Raw genomic sequence first — 20,999 nt, forward strand, 5'->3', positions numbered from 1 at the left:
TACACCTCTAGCGTCTGTCAGGAGTGCAGTGCGCCCAGCGCTACCCGGAAGTGCAGATTCCGGGAGCGCTGGTGTGCTATGCCCCTTCAAACCCTGGCAAGAAGCATTTAACCCTCCCTGGCAACAAACCTGTAACCACCGCTGGCAACGAGCATGTAACCCTCCCTGGCAATGAGCATGTAACTCCCTGGCAGCAAGCTTGTAACCCTCTCTGGCAACAAGCATGTAACGCTCCCTGGCAATGTGCATGTAACCCTCCCTCACAATGAGCATGTTACCCTTGGGGGGCATTATATATGTAAGCAACACTAATAGGGGCATTATATGTTTAAGCAGCACTACATGGGGGACATTATGCATGTAAGTGACACTAGTGTGGGCATTTTGTGTGTAAGTGGCACTTCAGGGGGGCATTACGTGTGTAAGTGGCACTAAAATGCCATGGGGTTCGTGCAAAATATATATTTACTCCATTGTGTGTCTAGCCTTACTCGGATGTGACGGGAACGCTGGCGCCGCCAAGAGAATATGAAGAAAGCTGCATCTTTTGTGATGAAACCCCTAGCAACAAGTAATTAGAAGCCTTACTGTGGGACATCATTTGTAAGGGGCATTTTTGTTTGTGGGGCAAAAAATGGTCTCGGTGGCATAACTGTGTGTGGCATAACATATAATAGGCATTCATTTGTGTGGCATAATGTGTAATGGCATTATGGTGTGTGGTATAAAGGGAATAAAGCATTATAGTGTGTGGCATAATGTTTAATGGGCATTATGGTGTGTGGCATACTGTGTAATGGGCATTATGGTGTGTGGCATAATGTGTAATGGGCATTACGATGTGTGGCATAATGTGTAATGTGTGGCATTATGTGTAATAAGCAATACGGTGTGTGGCATTATGTGTAATGGGCATTATGGTATGTGGCATAATGTGTAATGGGCATTACATTGTGTGGCATAATGAGTAATGGATTATTTAGCATCATGTATAATTGGCATTGCTGATTTTGTGGCATAATTTGTAAGAGGCATTACTACGAAAAGAAAAAATTACTGCAGACAAACCTAAAACAAAAAGCATAGCGCAAGTATATAGAAAAGTGATTCCTACTGTAGTATAGGACAAGGGAAATGTTGGGCAGTTGTGTGTGAAAATATACACCCAGGGAAGACTCTTCCAATGGAGTCAAGGTCACTGCACGTTCTTGGGAAAACCACCGCCTCCACTCACCAACTCACTCAAATAATTCCTGCAAAAAGACATCTTGCTCTTCCCCTCACTGCAGGTTTGCACCTTTGAGCAATGTTAGTAAATAGCCTGCAGGCAGCTATGTATCTGGCGGAGGGAAAAGCAGCCGGCGCTGTGCTTTGCCCCCAGCCGCCATGATCTGCGGCTTCTCTGTATCCATCTCCCAATTCATTTATTGCTATTTAGCAAACAGCACGGTCTGTCATCTCATTCTGGCTCCGAAGATGAGGCCGCAAAATGAGTTTAAAGATGTAATTAATTCTAATTGGTCCTGAAGTGTGACTATTTCCGCACATCGATGCCAGTGTGATGGATTCTGCAGCCGAACAAGTGTTACATGAGAACTGAATTAACAATACTGGTTACCAGGCACAGTGTACCCAAGGTGACTGCTCGGGGCTGTGATAGGAGACGCACACAGCCAGATAATGGGGGACGTTCCCAGGAACAAACATTCACAGGTGGTCTGTACCAGCCCTTCCCAAAGTAATGTACTAAGCCTCAGGGAGTGATAAAGTGGGAGTTCTATTTCACATGGTCCTGATTCTGGTTCACTCGCAAAAGCAAATTCTCTCTCTAATGGACAAAAACCATGTGCACTGCAGGTGGGGCAGATGCAACATGTGCAGAGAGAATTAGATTTTGGGTGAGTTATTTTGTTTCCGTGCAGGGTAAATACTTTTTGCTTTATTTTTACACTGCAATAAAGATATCAGTTTGAAGTACAAACGCCACCCAAATCGAACTCTCTCTGCACCTGTGACATCTGCCTCATCTGCAGTGCAGCATGGCTTTGTCCTTTAAAGAGAGAATTTGCTTTTGCGAATGAACCAGAAACAGGCCCAGTATCTATTATCTTCTAGAATGTGCTAAATAAATAAGAAGTACATGCTGATTGGTTGCCAATAGCAACATCGCATGTGAATTAGAACTGTAATGTCATACAATTTCCCTTTATAATCATGATAGTGTACTGATGACGTAATAATATTCCTGCTGCGATTATATGACTTATTATATACCTGATCACATAGAGGGTCTGATTCTTCACGTGACGCATGCCCAAAGCCGGACCCATTTCACGGACATCTGCAAACTGCGCACACAGCATATAAAGTAATCGGAGACTGCACGCGTGATGCAGAATGAACTTCCCAATAAATTGTTCCATCCATCCGTGGATCCGCCCCTTGCATGAAATGATCTCACAGAACGGAGAACATTGGCTGCAAGAGGTTGCAACCCCATTTGTACAATGACATCACAGACAACACGTGGACGCTCTCAATAAGAGCATTGTCCGTCTGCCAGGTGGTCCCTTCCACAGAGCATAGGATTGGGTCATGCAAAGTGTAGGCTTGGGGTCAGTGGCACAACCCATGTCAGGTGCCACCATAACGGACACACGTCCATTATAGTGTTGGCAGCAGCCAATATGGGCTTTCCCGAGATGGCCATTGCACTGACACTAGACCCTGACACTGATGGGGAGTAATCCAGCGGAGCACCAAGCTGAAAGGCCCCATACAACTCCACTATGTCAGGATTTTCTGTGGCTGAAAATGCCCCTTATACCCCTTATACACCAACCACTTTTACCAGGTTATTTCCCGTTGCAAAGACCTGGCAATCCAATCCAGGAAATACAGTATGGTGGGTTGAAGACAGGCGAGGGGCAGTATAACGTGTGACCCGGGTCATCAATGGGGGAACGGCCATACCTCAAGACCACAGCAACCTGCTATCAGTCCGGAGATTGGGGCAGGGCACACAGCCTCCGCTGATGTCTGTTGTACTATGCAGACAGCAGAAGGGTCAGGGAGGAGATAAATGGATGCCTGTGTGCAGCGTCCAATCACCTCACGAACAGAGGCCGGGGGCACACGGACGTGATGAAACTAGGACACGCCAGAAGACTGCGCCGAGTGATGTGATATATGGCGCCGGTATACTGCGTGTGACTAAGTTTGTCTACAGAGCAGAACAGAAACTGTATTGGAAAAAAGCTGCACTGATATAGGACACTTGTACACTGTGTGCGACTGAGTCAGAGGCTCAGCTGCACCCATCCAGTATATACAAGTGTCATATATCATCTACTTCCCATTATTGCACTAGCTGTGATTCTATGTGCTCTCTATTGCAGGGGTTAGTCTATTTTATCCTTAATTTTTCTTTATGTATAAATCCTTCTGAGTTATTTTAAGTTCTGTCATTTATTTCTGCAGTATACTAGTAACGGTTCTGTCACCAGGATGCAATCCTATTGGTCCTGACAGTGGGTATTCTATTGGATACCAGCAGCAAGGTCTTGGTGTGACTCCTCCCTCATTGCACGGGAATGTTATATTTGGAGCTATTGGCCTTGAAGCAGATTAATATAAGATGGGTAATATGTTGGAATCCATATGGAAAGGTGTCTTGTTCCTGAATGTGTACCAGCTATCAAGCCAAGGACCTCACGCTATTCACTAGTCTGTAACCTGATGTGACTGGTGGTACTGTCTGAACACACACAGTCCAACGCAGCGCAGTCACACAGTCTATGTAGCAGGTTACTGTGTGATTGGACAGGGATGTCACAGTGAGCGCAGTCACACAGTCTATGTAGCAGGTTAGTGTGTGATTGGGTGGTGATGTCACAGAGTGAGCGCAGTCACAGTCTATGTAGCAGGTTAGTGTGTGATTGGGTGGGGATGTCACAGAGTGCAGCGCAGTCACACAGTCTATGTAGCAGGTTAGTGTGTGATTGGGTGGGGATGTCACAGAGTGCAGCGCAGTCACACAGTCTATGTAGCAGGTTAGGGTGTGATTGGATGGTGATGTCACAGAGTGAGCGCAGCCACATAGTCTATGTAGCAGGTTAGTGTGTGATTGCACAGTGATGTCACTGAGTGAGTGCAGTCACACAGTCTATGTAGCAGGTTAGGGTGTGATTGGATGGTGATGTCACAGAGTGAGTGCAGTCACAGTCTATGTAGCAGGTTAGTGTGTGATTGTGTGGTGATGTCACAGAGTGAGTGCAGTCACACAGTCTATGTAGCAGGTTAGTGTGTGATTGGATGATGATGTCACAGAGTGAGTGCATTCACACAGTCTATGTAGCAGGTTAGTGTGTGATTGGACGGTGATGTCACAGAGTGAGCGCAGTCACAGTCTATGTAGCAAGTTAGTGTGTGATTGGATGGTGATGTCACAGAGTGAGCGCAGTCACACAGTCTATGTAGCAGGTTAGTGTGTGATTGGATGGTGATGTCACAGAGTGAGTGCAGTCACACAGTCTATGTAGCAGGTTAGTGTGTGATTGGATAATGATGTCACAGAGTGAGCGCAGTCACTCAGTCTATGTAGCAGGTTAGTGTGTGATTAGATGGTGATGTCACACAGTGAGTGCAGTCACACAGTCTATGTAGCAGGTTAGTGTGTGATTGGTGATGTCACAGAGTGACCACTGTCACACAGTCTATGTAGCAGGTTAGTGTGTGATTGGATGGTGATGTCACAGAGTGAGCGCAGTCACACAGTCTATGTAGCAGGTTAGTGTGTGATTGTGTGGTGATGTCACAGAGTGAGTGCAGTCACACAGTATTCAACTGACCCCCTGCATATGCCGATACTCCCTTGCTCTGTAGAGTGCCGGACAGGCTCCCAACAGTCGGGATCCCGACAGGCATTCACCCGACGTCGGGATCCCGACTGTCAAAACACCGACAGTCGGGTTCACGACGGCCACCGCTATTTCCCCTCGTGGGGGTCCACGACCCCCAGAGAGGGTGAGCGCAGCGAGCCCGAAAGAGGCTTAGTTGCGCTCACCATGCTGTCTGGGTCCAGCCAGTCAGGATAATGACTGTCAGGATCCCGACTGTCGGACCCCTATACATCACCCGCTCTGTATTGTGAGCGGCCGGCGTGGAGGTTAAACAGTGAGGATCGCTTGTTTACTGCAATGGATGGTGATGTCACAGAGTGAGTGCAGTCACACAGATTTATGGGGTTATTCTGGTTTGCTCGCAAAGGCAAATCCACTCTCAGATGGACAAAACCATGTGCACTGCAGGTGGGGCAGATGTAACATGTGCAGAGAGAGTTAGATTTGGGTGGGGTGTGTTCAAACTGATATCTATATTGCAGTGTAAAAATAAAGCAGCCAGTATTTACCCTGCACAGAAACAAAATACCCCCCCCCCAAATCTAGCTCTATCTGCGCATGTTACATCCCCCCCCCCTGCAGCGCACATGGTTTTGTCCATCGGAGAGTGAATTTGCTTTTGCGAGTGAACCAGAATAACCACCTTAGTACTTGGGCTAATGTTAGTGCAATGATGTAAAATGTTGTATTCAGATTACAATGCTGAGACTAGTATTTCTTGTTTCTGATTAATATTTTGTTTCTAAGTTGATACTTTGAACTTGATTATCTGAAAGAGAAATTGTTCCTTTATAAAATAATGAATTTTTTAATCCTACCGGTAAGCCTGTGACTGATATGGGGGCACTACTATCTGGGCCCTTGTCCTTGCCCTGGGGGACACTGCCACCCACAGGAAGCACAGTCTCCAATTAGCAGAACTGTCTCACTGACCAGGTAGACGCCTCCCCAGCTAGGGCGAAATCCGGCTTTGTGAATTAATGTGCTCACTGGGCGAATGGATGTGAACGTCTAGCGAATACTCCGCAGCCAATCAAATATGTCCATTAGTATTCATCAGACGCTCACTATGACTATATGTCCACTGGGCATCAGTCATTGCAGGCTAGTAGTAGCAGCTGTGATGGAATCAGCCTGATCAAAGCTGGAGCTGACATCACACACCCTCTCGTATAACAGTTGGGCCTCTCTGCGTGTCCCTAATCACACCTACAGCAACGTTTTCTCTGTCACACTTGCGTTTTTCTTCCCCACTAAACCACCCCCAGATGCCGGCTTCCTGTCAATCATCTTGCGAAGGAGAAAAGTAGCAGAAGAACATTGCTAGCAGATGCAGTATATTGATAATCGGGCGCTGTCCAATTTGCACAGCAGCAATCAGGCCTGAATCAGGCCCAGAGTGTTTTACAATATGGAGATATAAGGTGGAGCTATCCTCCCCCTGCGGCGTTCCACAACCAAACTTCTGTGCTGAATGCAGACACACTGTAATGACACAGGAGGGACTCTCTCCTCCTTCCCATGTACTTATGAAATACTAACATGTAATCACTACATATACAGTATAAAACGCAGGGCCCCAATGGATGTGATAGTGCTATCCAGTGCCAGATTTAGCCTTTGGGGGACCCGGGGCACTTTAGACAGGGGGGCCCCCTTGCACTTGTCATTACTGGCCGCAAACTGCATGGGAGAATATTACACTGTCAGAACACAGAGTAAAGGCAGCATAAACTTGGTCAATGGGTAACTGCAGGGGGGAGATTATATATATATATATATATATATATATAATCACATGAAAAGCCTGTGTTTGTCCCTCTACACCTTACTCTATAGGACTGTAGGAGACCTCACAGCCAGTGCTGGCTCTGATTAAAAACCCTCCCATGACTAGGCTGCTGCTGCTGTCCTCCATGGGCCTGAGAAGCATGTAATGAGCTCCAGCAATCAGAGCTCAGCACAACCCTCTCAGCCTTTGCCCTCTTATGCAAAGTGTCATGGGACTTAGTCAACTCCCAGTAATGCACTGCACACTTGTGCAGTCAGTGTGCCTTGGCTCCCGATGCTCAGCACCATTAATCATTGTCACATCGGCAGATAGGTGAAGCTGCAGCACTACCCCACTCCCATGCACAAAACCTTATGCTAAAAAAACAAACAAAAAAAAAACATGCCAATCACACGGGGCCCCTAGCTAGAGGGGGCCCAGGGATACTGACCCCTTTTGCCCCTGCTTTAATCCGTCCCTGGTGCTATGTACTATGGTCATGCATAGGAATCTGCAATGTCTGTTCCTTATGGACCAATTAACTGGGTACAGCAGCTGAATATCTCCCCTCATTCCTCTGCACGCCTCAGTCCTTCCTCAGTCTGTATCATTTCATCTAATCTTCTCCCCACCACGCAGGTCTCCCTCCATTGTGTTCAGCATCCGAGCACGCCAATGAAAGATTGATGACACTGAGTCACAAGGTTCCAGTCGCTAAGGAATCCGAGTCCTTTTCACCTTTATCTCCATATTCACACTCCACATAGACCCGCAGGTGGAATACGGCCTTGCTCCTCAGCATACTCTACTGCACGAGATCACTGTCATTATCAGATCTGCTGAACAACACACCAGACAATACAAGGGGCTGAGTGCTCAGTGGGGTGATTCAGGTTGGTTTGCAAAAGCAAACCCCTTCTTTAATGGACACAACCATGCTGCACTACAGGTGGGGCAGATGTAACACGTGCAGACAGAGTTACATTTGGGGGAGTTTTATGTTTCTGTGCAGGGTAAATACCGACTGCTTTATTGTTACACTGTAATTTAGATTTCAGTTTGAACATCCCCCACCTAAATGTAACTCTCTATGCACCTGTTACATCAGCCCCACCTGCAGTGCAGTATGGTTTTGTCCATCTAAGAAGGATTTTGATTTGCAAACCAATCTGAATCACCCCCATTATTCTAACGGATGCCTGCCCCCCTTTTCGGCGATCTGCGGCCGGAATAAAAGTCCGTTTAGACGGACTTTTAATATCGAAGAAATCTCTCCCCTTCAGGGCAGTGTTATCCTTCTCGCTAAGCTCCGAATGTATGCAGCCTAGCAAGCAGGTCTGAATGACCCCCTAAGCCCAGTATGTGAGTCTGGAGACCAGATCTGCTGTTGTACATAGGAAGGCCGCGGGACAGGACAGATCAGATACCGCAGGTAAGGTTACCTGATCACTTACAGGCGAGACGCGCTACTTCTGTACAGCTAATACTGGGAACATCAAACATAAATGAGGGGAGATTCTCTCTGAGCAGCCCCAGTTTCTAGGACACACTGACAGTAATAATCGCGCTTCTAAGCAAATTGGATTTTAAACTAAAATCCTGGAACCGTGTACAGCCTCAAGGGATGTACCGTGTGATTAACTACAAAAAGGTAACGTCGGTCTTTTGGGAACTGCCACGTTTTCTCGTCTTTTCGAAACTTTTTAAAGAACAATTTTTCATGCTCCGCTTTCAAGAATAAAACATATGAAATGTCTCCTGTTGGACCACCTTTAACTAATCCCTCAATTGTTCTGGCTATACGTCAAGAAAATTGAAATCTAGATTTACAGTATACTGTAGGTCATTTCATGACTCCAAAGGGGCTACTGCGACACCTCCTGATAGAAGAGACAATCGCTCCCATTTACAGCTTAGAACCGTCTCAGAGTTCAACTCGGAATGACACCGTCAGGTGAGTCACTCGTCTGAGTCAGCAGATTAAGGACTGCGGGAACATAATGGATGGGTTCCCCGGGCACAGAGGAACGTGAATAAACGTGTGTCATGTGTCTCAGATATACCCATCAATGTAGGGCGCGGGGTGACGTGATTCTTCCAGAGAAGCACAATGATCGCTTTGCGGTAATCAGACCACACACACAGCTAGATAATTAAAGACCGGAATTCGGCCCCGTTCCGATGTTTCGGGCTCTGCGCATGGTTTATTATACCCATGTTTACGTAGGTGGGCCGATGCTTGCTGGACGCAGCGGCTGACATTACAGGACCTCAGCCATCCACCACGTTTTCGTCCTGGTGGCCGCAAATAAAATTTCGTTTCCGCTTGCTTTTATTTGCGAAGGCAGGAAAAATCATTCGATGTTTGGTGACCATCAAATGATTTCTCCTGCTGCGAAGACATGCGCGCGGGGAGGTGTTTTCATTACATATCCCTTCATTAAAGAGGGGAATGTTTGGTGGTGGGCACTCGCTACCCACAGCACTCGGATGGGCAGTGGGCGGCATCTCTGGTGCCCGCACCTTTACCGAGACAACCAGATTCACCCCCTTAGTGCGCAGCTTAAGGAAAGGTGCTGATAGGGGTAAAATAATGTTATTTGATTCTATTATGGGGTTATTCTTACCTGATTTCACAGCTGCAATTCCACAGGCCAGGCCTGAATCAATAGACTGCGCTGCAGATTGTAGCGTGCATGAGCGAACCATCGTGCAATAAAATCCAGCATCTTTTTTGATCACTGACCCTGCGCACGTTGAGTGACAGAAACCTGGCATTTGGGGGTGGTAATCGGACATCATCTGGAAGTGTCAGAAAAAACGCAGGTGTTCCCAGGTGTGTGAGGGGAAGTCATGTGACGTCATCTCCGCCCCCGATCAGCCTGATTCTATCACAGCCGCTGAGTAAGTCCTGGGCTACACACACACTGCGCACACTGGGAATCATTACATGGTGAGCGGCTGTTATCTGGGAGTGTCAGGTAATACACAGGCGTGGCCAGGTGTGTGAGGGGAAGTCATGTGATGTCAGCTCCGCCCCCTGATCAGCCTGATTCTATCACAGCCGCTGAGTAAGTCCTGGGCTACACACAGACTGCACACACTGGGGAATCATTATATGGTGAGCGGCTGTTATCTGGGAGTGTCAGGTAATACACAGGCGTGGCCAGGTGTGTGAGGGGAAGTCATGTGACGTCAGCTCCGCCCCTGATCAGCCTGATTCTATCACAGCCGCTGAGTAAGTCCTGGGCTACGTACACTGCACACACTGGGGAATCATTACATGGTGAGTGGCTGTTATCTGGTAGTGTCAGGTAATACGCAGGCGTGGCCAGGTGTATGAGGGGAAGTCATGTGACATCATCTCCGCCCCCGCTCAGCCTGATTCTATCACAGCCGCTGAGTAAGTCCTGGGCTACGTACACTGCACACACTGGGGAATCATTACATGGTGAGCGGCTGTTATCTGGGAGTGTCAGGGAATACACAGGCGTGGCCAGGTGTGTGAGGGGAAGTCATGTGACGTCAGCTCCGCCCCTGATCAGCCTGATTCTATCACAGCCGCTGAGTAAGTCCTGGGCTACGTACACTGCACACACTGGGGAATCATTACATGGTGAGTGGCTGTTATCTGGTAGTGTCAGGTAATACGCAGGCGTGGCCAGGTGTATGAGGAGAAGTCATGTGACTTCAGCTCCACCCCACGATCAGCCTGATTCTATCACAGCCGCTGAGTAAGTCCTGGGCTACGCACACACTGCACACACTGGGGAATCATTACATGGTGAGTGGCTGTTATCTGGGAGTGTCAGGTAATACGCAGGCGTGGCCAGGTGTGTGAGGGGAAGTCATGTGACATCAGCTCCGCCCCCGCTCAGCCTGATTCTATCACAGCCGCTGAGTAAGTCCTGGGCTACGCACACACTGCACACACTGGGGAATCATTACATGGTGAGTGGCTGTTATCTGGTAGTGTCAGGTAATACGCAGGCGTGGCCAGGTGTGTGAGGGGAAGTCATGTGACGTCAGCTCCGCCCCTGATCAGCCTGATTCTATCACAGCCGCTGAGTAAGTCCTGGGCTACGTACACTGCACACACTGGGGAATCATTACATGGTGAGTGGCTGTTATCTGGTAGTGTCAGGTAATACGCAGGCGTGGCCAGGTGTATGAGGAGAAGTCATGTGACTTCAGCTCCACCCCACGATCAGCCTGATTCTATCACAGCCGCTGAGTAAGTCCTGGGCTACGCACACACTGCACACACTGGGGAATCATTACATGGTGAGCGGCTGTTATCTGGGAGTGTCAGGTAATACGCAGGCGTGGCCAGGTGTGTGAGGGGAAGTCATGTGACATCAGCTCCGCCCCCGCTCAGCCTGATTCTATCACAGCCGCTGAGTAAGTCCTGGGCTACGCACACACTGCACACACTGGGGAATCATTACATGGTGAGCGGCTGTTATCTGGGAGTGTCAGGTAATACGCAGGTGTATGATGGAAAGTCATGTGACATCAGCCTATGGGCTTGGACCTTGCTCTCTCCTCCCCTTCCTTGCTGCATAGGGTAATTGGCGGCTGCGTAGGAGAGCATGCTGAGCTGGGTGGAGGATTGAAGCAGAGAGCCCCCTGCTTTGACTTCCATTTGCCCCCAGCTGTCAGTAGTATTGTAATGGAGGAAGCAAGGGGGCAGCAGCTGCTTGCATGCACCTCCTATAGATTAACGGGGATTATTAGACATTAAATTGGTCAGAGGCTTCCCAACAGCTCCACCTCAGTGGTCCTACTTCATCCTGAATCTTGTGTGACTGCAGATGGAAACAGCACACATTGGGCCTCAGTGGTGACACACCAGTGAAGGCCACAACATTGTAAGTGGAACTGGAAGTTGGGTTCTGTAGTTAGATTGAGCAGTTTAATGAATAGATTTTGGGCGGAGGTGGGTCGACTATTGTACAGTTTGTATAGTTACACTACTGGGCAGTATTGTGTAGCTTTGCCTGTGGTGTTTACATTGGCCCTGAGCAGAGATCACCATGGTCTTATAAATCAGAGCTTCACGATTCCTGCAGTATATCAAGGTCATGATCATCAACAAAATATTTAATTTACAATACAGGGTCAAATTTATCAAAAGGCCAACAATAACAATGTTTAATTTCATAATGTTAAATTCGCTATGTCGGCAGTTTTGATGTTAACATTGTTCAAATTTGTGGAGAAGGACACAAAACCACTGGAATAATTTGGTATTGCTCCAGTGAAAGAAAGGGGGTAAGTGGCTTGACAGCTCAGCTACCATTCTTTCCTCTACACAAACATTGTAAAGTTCATCAAAAACATATCCAAAGGGTTCCATTTTGTTTGAGAAAATGCTGAATCACACATTTGCAATATGAAGTGATTATTATGTACTCAAGAACCAGAACATAGAAGAAAAAGAGGAAGAATGTCTCGGTGTGGTGCACCTTATAGTTATCAGATAAAATGTAACTTTTAATTAGAGATTTTTTAAAAGGCTGCGAAATATAAAAACAAACAAAAAATACATAAATGACACGGACAGTGCAATTAAAAGGAAATAATCCTCACACCGTGAGGCTCCCAGAGTCTATGTCCCTTCTTTTTAATCAGAATTCAATGTAGTGCTTTGATACATATATTGCGGTGTTGTATGTTTAGAACCACAAGTAACAAATGTGTTTATACATTGCAACAGTATCCAGATGTCCCACAATTAGAGGAGAATTCTCCTATCAATTTAGTGAGCACAATTTCTATATCGGACAGTCTGGTATTACTGTCTCGGTGCCTGACCGCTCCTGTGTGTGTAGGCAGTAAGGTAGCCGTCTACACTGGGCGCATAAGCGGCACGTGTATGCCCCGACCTCCCTGTGGCTGTAGAAACAGCGAGTAGGGTAGGATCGGCGGTTAGCAGCAGCCGCGGCTAACTGTGTTGGAGTGACAGCGGTATAGTGTAGCCGCTTCACTCCTAGTAAGCCGTCTGCCTGCAAGTGAACACCGCGCGGTGTTCAGTGTGAGACACCGCGTCTGAGGCTAGCAGGGAGAGCCGGCACCGGGGACGCAACACTAAGCTAATACAGATCAAAATCACATTTCACATATCAAAGGGAGAGGGAAGGCTGGGAGCACACACGAGGTGTGACAGCCTTCCCTCTCCCTTTGATATGTGAAATGTGATTTTGATCTGTATTAGCTTAGTGTTGCGTCCCCGGTGCCGGCTCTCCCTGCTAGCCTCAGACGCGGTGTCTCACACTGAACACCGCGCGGTGTTCACTTGCAGGCAGACGGCTTACTAGGAGTGAAGCGGCTACACTATACCGCTGTCACTCCAACACAGTTAGCCGCGGCTGCTGCTAACCGCCGATCCTACCCTACTCGCTGTTTCTACAGCCACAGGGAGGTCGGGGCATACACGTGCCGCTTATGCGCCCAGTGTAGACGGCTACCTTACTGCCTACACACACAGGAGCGGTCAGGCACCGAGACAGTAATACCAGACTGTCCGATATAGAAATTGTGCTCACTAAATTGATAGGAGAATTCTCCTCTAATTGTGGGACATCTGGATACTGTTGCAATGTATAAACACATTTGTTACTTGTGGTTCTAAACATACAACACCGCAATATATGTATCAAAGCACTACATTGAATTCTGATTAAAAAGAAGGGACATAGACTCTGGGAGCCTCACGGTGTGAGGATTATTTCCTTTTAATTGCACTGTCCGTGTCATTTATGTATTTTTTGTTTGTTTTTATATTTCGCAGCCTTTTAAAAAATCTCTAATTAAAAGTTACATTTTATCTGATAACTATAAGGTGCACCACACCGAGACATTCTTCCTCTTTTTCTTCTTTGCAACTTTTTCATGTCCAGTGGTAGCACACCCCTTACCAATATATGATAAAACAATCACCCATGCATATTAGGGGGCCATTCTGAAATAAATTTTGGATAATTTCTGTGCGACTGGTCACCCCCCCAAAAAAACTTTTTTCTAAGAACCAGAACATGTTAGTTGAGATTTAAAGGTTTAGAGAGCACACATAATGGCAGCAGCCATTTATAAACTGGACTAACATTAATGGCAATGCAGCCTATCAATTCACTAGGAACCAGTGACATCACCGATGATTCAGCCAATCCATTCTCTAGGAACCAGTGACATCACTAATGATTTATCCTATCAGCTCAGTAAGAAACACTGACCTCACTCGGGGTACCTTGACAATTGTTGTGCCTCGCAAAATGGCTGCTGAAGCTGTGTATAAATTAAATTAAGTAAAACAAATGATTTGTTCCAAAAAAGTTGCAAAAATATTTACATTTATTAATGAGCTGTGTCAATTGAGTTCAATTATTTTAGTGTTCAAAGTTTCTAGCTCATGAATGAGAATATTATAATGTACATTAGTGCACTAAGAATATACAAGTTTACATATTAGATAACACCATAATAAACTCTTAAGGGAAGAGCAGATATAGGTATTAAGTTATATGTACTGTAAAATTAGCAGTCAAGTTATTATACAGTAGTATACTGGGCTAATAAACTTTTAGCTATATTTAATAATACTCATATATCTGAAATGTACAGTACACCTTACACTCACTTACAGGGCCATCTCTAATTCCATTGCTCCATATATCTCTAACCTCATCTCCATTCATACACCCTCCCGCCCTCTATGGTCGGCTGACGACTGTCATCTCTCCTCCACCCTGATCACTGCTTCTCATGTTAGAGTACAGGACTTTGCCCGTGCTGCACCCCTTCAGTGGAACGCACTCCCTCGCTCCATTAGACTCTCCCCGACCTTGCAAAGCTTCAATCGGGCGCTGAAAACTCACCTATTCATCAAAGCGTACCCTTCCACTGCATAAACCAGCTGGTTCTCCGACCCCTTGCCTGTTTACATCCTGCTATCTAACCACCACCCACTTGCTTGCACCTCTTGTAATCTGTCTGTCTCCCCTTCCTACTAGATTGTAAGCTCCTCCGAGCAGGGCCCTCTTCCCTCCTGTTGTCAAAGCCCACTTCTCTTCACATGTCACTCACAGCTCTCCTATACTCAAACACTCAGTGACCATCTTCGTCCACATACTTATCTCCATCATTGGCCTCAAGCCTCTTATAGTATGTTGATTGAGTCCTCACTACTTATATTTAAGCTGTAATGTGTATTGAACTGTGGCGCTGTTTATTTGTACTCTATTTTTTGTTATTTATTCAATGTTATGCCAAGTTTTGTCTCCTTGTACTGTTCCTTTGTACTGCGCTGCGAAACACTTGTGGTGCCTTATAAATATAATAATAATAATAATAATACATGTTATTAAAATTCAGCAGAGAAAAAGCACAATAATCTGCTGTATGGTGCAACCCTGCAATGTGGCTTTTTTGTATAATGAGTTAGATCTGTAACTTATGCAAAGCAATGGCATCAGCTTAACATTTCTTTTAATTGGAAGGAAACAGACAGCTATAGGTTTTATTATTAATCAAACCTGAATTCCTGGAAGTACTAAAATCCATATTAAGCACAGACACAGTATCCACAATAACACAGCCATTTACTTTTCTAGACATTTAATGCAGGTGCAGCATTCCCCAGTGTACCAGATGTTTCCCATTCACTGAGCATATGCAGCGCTCCACAGAACATTGTTTGCAAGGACTGTTACTAATTCTCGGTTACATCAGCATAAAATATTATAGCCTTCAACTGCTTCTGACTAGTGCATCTGTAGCAGCTTGTATGTTAATATATATTATGACAAAATGCAGTACTTACAATATTGTATTACACAAATACATTATCCCTTTCAGTGCCAACATCTCTCTGAGAGATGTTCAAAACATGTGCTAAAAATGCCAGCGTCGCTCACATTTGTTATATAAATATCAAATAACAAATTTTCTGTAAAAAAAAAATTATATTTCCTATATACAGTAACGTAACATTACAGGTCATTAGGATGAAAAATGTTTGCTTGGCACAATTTTTACACCTATTTTGACATATTCACTTGGTATTCAAAGGGTTAATGAACTGTTTCCCAAGACACCCTAAAACTCCATGTTTTAAGGCTATCCATGGTTCAGCAAACATGGTTAAATCAAATGAACTGAAGTACTAGTTAAGTCACCTGAACTCAAGCATGGATACTTTTCAGTGTGGACTATTAGGTTGCCTTGAGGAACAAGATTGGACAGATCTGCATGACATGATAGAATATCATATCCCAAATAATAATATTTCCGAGAGGGGTAAAATTGTACTTCTTCTATGAAATTTGGGCAATACATCCAAGGAGTGATATCACATGGGCGATTCAATCCAATGATCAGCGGAATCCAAAGATCAGCATGCTAAAAAAAAGTCCCTGACTTGCTCACTCCTACCATTTTCAGGTCAGAATTGGCGAATCAAGATTGTCTAGCAAGTTAGATTTTGCCGATCAATCTACAAAGGCATTGACAGAACAGAGAATTACCCAGATAGATGTGTCCATTTCCACAGGTGCAAATATACGCGGCCCGTCATAGTGTTACCATTATGCCTGTGCGCTAGTGTACACATCACAGCAACACCTGAACATGAACTGCATTGGCCCCTTATGTCTATAGAATCACAGTAAAGAGAAATAATTCCAACGCGGGAATATGATGAAGAGTGATGAACACAATATGCTGTATTGGAATTGCACATCTCACCCACTGTTATCACGCCCACTGGCAACTTGCGATGTTGGCCCCAACGTACAGTATATGAGCATTCAACTGAATGTCTTCAAGCCTGAAATGACTGATTACAGAGTACACTAGCATACACTAAGCCACGTAGCAAACACAGATGCAGTTTTGCTGATAGGCTGTTTGTGTTTAGATATGTATATATTATTATTATTATTATTATTATTATTATAAATAGTATTATTTATTATCATATGCAGCCTACATATTAACTTACTAATAAAACATGTATCACCACATCAGATCAACAAGTATTAATTAAAATGTTTTTAAGTAATACCCCACTCCCCTAATCAGCACAATTGTGGGGGTTCCACACTAATATCAACTACAGTATCTGGAGAAGAGGAGCAAGTGATGCAAACATTTTTGTTCTGTCTCTCTCTCATCGGCTGCTGATGACACAGAAACTGAACACATCTTGGATCTATAATGTTCCCAAGTTGCCAGTTCTGGGAAAAGAAGCAGTGCATGCTGGTAGGGTGACTTCTCCACCCTTTTGGTAGTTGGGCAGTAGACGGAATATTAACTAAAAAATAAAACTGTTGGTGGAATTCTCGTTTAAGACAGTCACTAGTCTATACAAAACAGGAAGATAGAATTATCCAACCCACCACCCCTTGACAGACATCCACCCTAAAATCCACATTTTATGCAGAAGAAGAGAACACAGAAGCCCTCATTTCCTTACCTGTGGCACAAGCCATTATATAACAGATGACACTGGTGACTGTCAGCATCCGCCCCACACAGTAGCCCATGCTGTTGGGTGATTGAGCTTCCAAGAGCCTCTGTTCCAAGCTTGATCCAGTGAGATAACTCTAGCAACCTCCCGGGATTTTAACCTGAGCAAACATCCAGAAGCAAACCTGCCAGCATTACGTTTATACAGAGCTGATGCCAGGCAGGGCGAGCTGCAGAGGAGGAGTAGGGTGCCAATTCAATGCTACTGCCCATTACCCTTCACCAGGGGAGATGTCCGTGGTTCTGACGTCGCTGCTGGGGCTAATGAGCTGTCCGCGGTGCTGAACTCCTGGTTCTACTCAATGCATAGCCAGTGCGCTGTCCGAGGTGCTGAACTCCTGGTTCTACTCAATGCATAGCCAGTGCGCAGTCCGCGGTGCTGAACTCCTGGTTCCACTCAATGCATAGCCAGTGCGCTGTCCGCGGTGCTGAACTCCTGGTTCCACTCAATGCATAGCCAGTGCGCTGTCCGCGGTGCTGAACTACTGGTTCCACTCAATGCATAGCCAGTGCGCTGTCCGCGGTGCTGAACTCTTGGTTCTACTCAATGCATAGCCAGTGCGCTGTCCGCGGTGCTGAACTCCTGGTTCTACTCAATGCATAGCCAGTGCGCTGTCCGCGGTGCTGAACTCCTGGTTCTACTCAATGCATAGCCAGTGCGCTGTCCGCGGTGCTGAACTCCTGGTTCTACTCAATGCATAGCCAGTCCGCTGTCCGCGGTGCTGAAAGCGCTGTAGTGGTTAACGCTCAGCCAGTGCGCTGTCCGCGGTGCTGAATTTGCTGCGGTGGTTAACGCTCAGTCGGTGCGCTGTCGGCGGTGCTGAATCAGAAGCCTGGCTGGTGTCCACTGGGAGATCTTTACATTCTTCCCATTATAAGGAGGGTGCACTGAAAGGAAAAACATAGTTCACATTTCAATAGGTGATGGCAGAATAACCCACTGGTTGCTGGCAATCCAAGTGCAAAATATGGCATGCAGCTATGGAAGTGAAGAAGGACCAGGTCAGTAAACTCTTAATCTGCCACAAATAACATAAAATAAACGTAAAAAATAAAATAAAAGTATGCCCCTTAAATTTAGGGATTGTCGTCCATATTGCTGGTGATCTAAACGGCAAAATAATAGTGTCAATGTTGATTCTAACTCCCCGAAAAGTCCATTACTTTTTGAGTGGATTTACTCCATCAGAAGAGATGATCACACATCACAATAAGAATGTGATTAGTGCTATGCTTATTTAAGTAAAATGTAACTAGTTTATAATCTTCAGGTTACAATAAAAGGCTTTCAAGGAAATGTGGCAGGGGGTGGGGGGAGCGTGTGTGTGGGGTTATTAAACAATTAAAAGTGCACAGCAGGGTTGACCCCATATTGCAGCGTTCCTGGAAAGCTGTAGAGATTGGATAAAACTACACCCGGAAAACCCCCCAAAAATATATTTGTGGACGTGGACGAAATTCACAGTATTCATCCTCTAAGTAAAACGATTCGCATCTGTTGCAGAGTTTAGCCAGAGGCATTGAGAGGGGATGTTGCTAACATCTCTGCAGGGTGGCAGCGCACCTCTATGCTGTGGTCAGGTACATGGTGACGATGATGATGAAGGTTACTCTAATAGACGCAGAATCGTCATTACCTGACAGATCTGCAGCAACAATGTGTCACGTCATTCAATTGATACCATATATCATAAAAATTTAAAATATCAGAATTTCTTCTCCAATATCAGATCCCTTTCTGCGAGTAGCACAAGATTTGTGGAGGTAATGATACATGCAATGCGCTTTTTTTGTTTGTTTGTTTCCCACCCACCTATGACATAACGATCACTCCTAGAAGTTTCTGTACATACCAGGTTACAATAGCCAGCTGCTGGGAATGTAAGCCTGAACCTAACATTCCTTATAACACTTACTATGTGCGATTCTTACCTTAATGGTTGCTTGCAAGCGACACAATCCAGGTGCCTTCAGCAGTCAGATGCCAAGTCCATTTTGGTTAATGAAGGGATCCATCTGACACCAAACACTGCTGAAGAAACAGGTCCCTTGGAACATATTCATGTATGGTCCCAGTCCCCCCTTTATAAAAGTTACAGGAGGAGAGGTAAACTGGGCACCTGCTGCATCTGTGTCCTGTACAGGGAACTGGGAGCCAGCAGCTTGGGGTCCTAGTCTTCCAGACAATTGAAGAGAGTTGTTGACTGAGCTTGGATGAAGCAGCCCCAGACCTGTCCATGGATGGATGGGGAGGAGGAGGAGGAGCAAGCACAGGGGTAAGCCAACCTGTCATGAGCTGCACTATAAGGAGGGGGTGAGGTTTGGGAGAAGTCCCCCTCCTGGTCACGTTCCAGATGAATTTATAAATACCATCCTCCTGGGAACTGTCAGATGCATTTTTATCACATCAAACTCTGTCTACATTGTAGGTTTGTCGCTGTGTGAAAGACATGTTGCATAATGAGGGATAGCAGCAGCTTCCCCTATATGAGTGCAAGCCAGCCCAAGCAGTAATGACGGAAAGAGCAGATGCTTTAGGTAAGCAGCAGTGTTTCCTAATGCAAGTGACAGATTTCTCTGCACGGTGACTGGATCACTCTGAGCTTGCACAGGACAGGAGATGCCTACAGTACAGTCATTCTCAGCACTGTCCTGCATGATCTCGCTGTGCTCACTAGAGGGCGCCCGAGACACGTCTTGGACCCGTCTGAATACATTTGTGATCTCTTTCTGTTCAATCCTTGGAGTAGTAAAAGCTTTTGTTGCAATTTACGATCTTGACACAGCGATGTGTAAAATGCAATCAATCAGTTTATCAAAAGTCCATGGGAATGATTTACAGCTGAATAAAACTGAAGCATTAAGTATATAGTTTTTTTTTTTCAGGCTAAGCAATTAAATAAATTTGTTTCCACAGAGAGAAGCCCTTTATATAAAATAAGGTGCCTGGCTGACCCTTTTGATCTCTTTATAATGAGCTGGGTCATGCAGTATATGGAAATTAAGCCTTTTTTTCAAAGAATATTTTCTGGGTTTCTCTCTCCTGCACTTACTGATTGGCATCTTATTCGTTATAGAGCTTCATTTAATTAAGTCTCCCACTTTTAAAATATTTAACTCCATGATTACCGAAGCTCGAACGACTGTCACTGTCTCTGTTTCCATCACAATGATACAAACTCATATATTTTAGGTTTGTATTACAGCATGGATGGTGCTGATGGCGGACACATGGAACACCAACTAAAATAAGGTTGGACGGTACTCTTTACCTAGAAGGGCGCTGACGATTTTGAACGTGGGCATCGTAAGGAAAAAAAAATCGCGTAGGTCGCATCGCATGCGACCGAAAAATCGCATGCGATGCGTCCGACGCGATGACCGCGATTTTCCATAGGGAACAATGTTAAATGGCCCACAGAGGCCAAATAGGCACCCTGAAGTGTGAAATGGCCCCCCCAATTGTTAACGCCACCCCACGATCAACGTCAACCCGAAGCGTGGCGAGCGCAGCGAGCCAGCGAGGGGTGGCGGTACGCGTCCTACGACCTTTTCATACCCCCACTATCCACGTCGGCGTGGAGTTGAGAATAAATAGTGTGGCGAGCGCAGCGAGCCACCGAGCCCGAAGCGTGGCGAGCGCAGCGAGCCCCGCGAGGGGACGCGGACACCTGTGAAGCCAGCGAGGGGAAGCGTATACCTGTGAAGCCCGCGAGGGGACGCGTATACCTGTGAAGCCCGCGAGGGGACGCGGACACCTGTGAAGCCCGCGAGGGGACGCGTATACCTGTGAAGGTGTC

The 20,999-nt window shown here is 45.9% G+C and overlaps 1 protein-coding gene across 1 annotated transcript in view; it reads right to left on the reverse strand.

The window, feature by feature from the left end:
• Window positions 1-19,759, reverse strand: part of CHRNA2 (cholinergic receptor nicotinic alpha 2 subunit) — a 56,325-nt gene extending 36,566 nt beyond the window's left edge. The window contains exons 1-2 of the mRNA XM_083178841.1: window positions 19,132-19,759; window positions 17,147-18,087 (exon numbers count right to left, since the gene is read on the reverse strand). Of these exons, the coding sequence (XP_083034967.1) occupies window positions 17,147-17,216 (70 nt within the window). The 5' untranslated portion in view covers window positions 17,217-18,087; window positions 19,132-19,759. The remainder of the gene's footprint in view (window positions 1-17,146; window positions 18,088-19,131) is intronic.
• Between the last annotated feature and the right edge of the window lie 1,240 nt (window positions 19,760-20,999).

The sequence above is a fragment of the Crinia signifera genome, chromosome 3 (genome assembly GCF_055691185.1).
Source record: "Crinia signifera chromosome 3, ASM5569118v1, whole genome shotgun sequence".
NCBI classification, from domain to species: domain Eukaryota; kingdom Metazoa; phylum Chordata; class Amphibia; order Anura; family Myobatrachidae; genus Crinia; species Crinia signifera.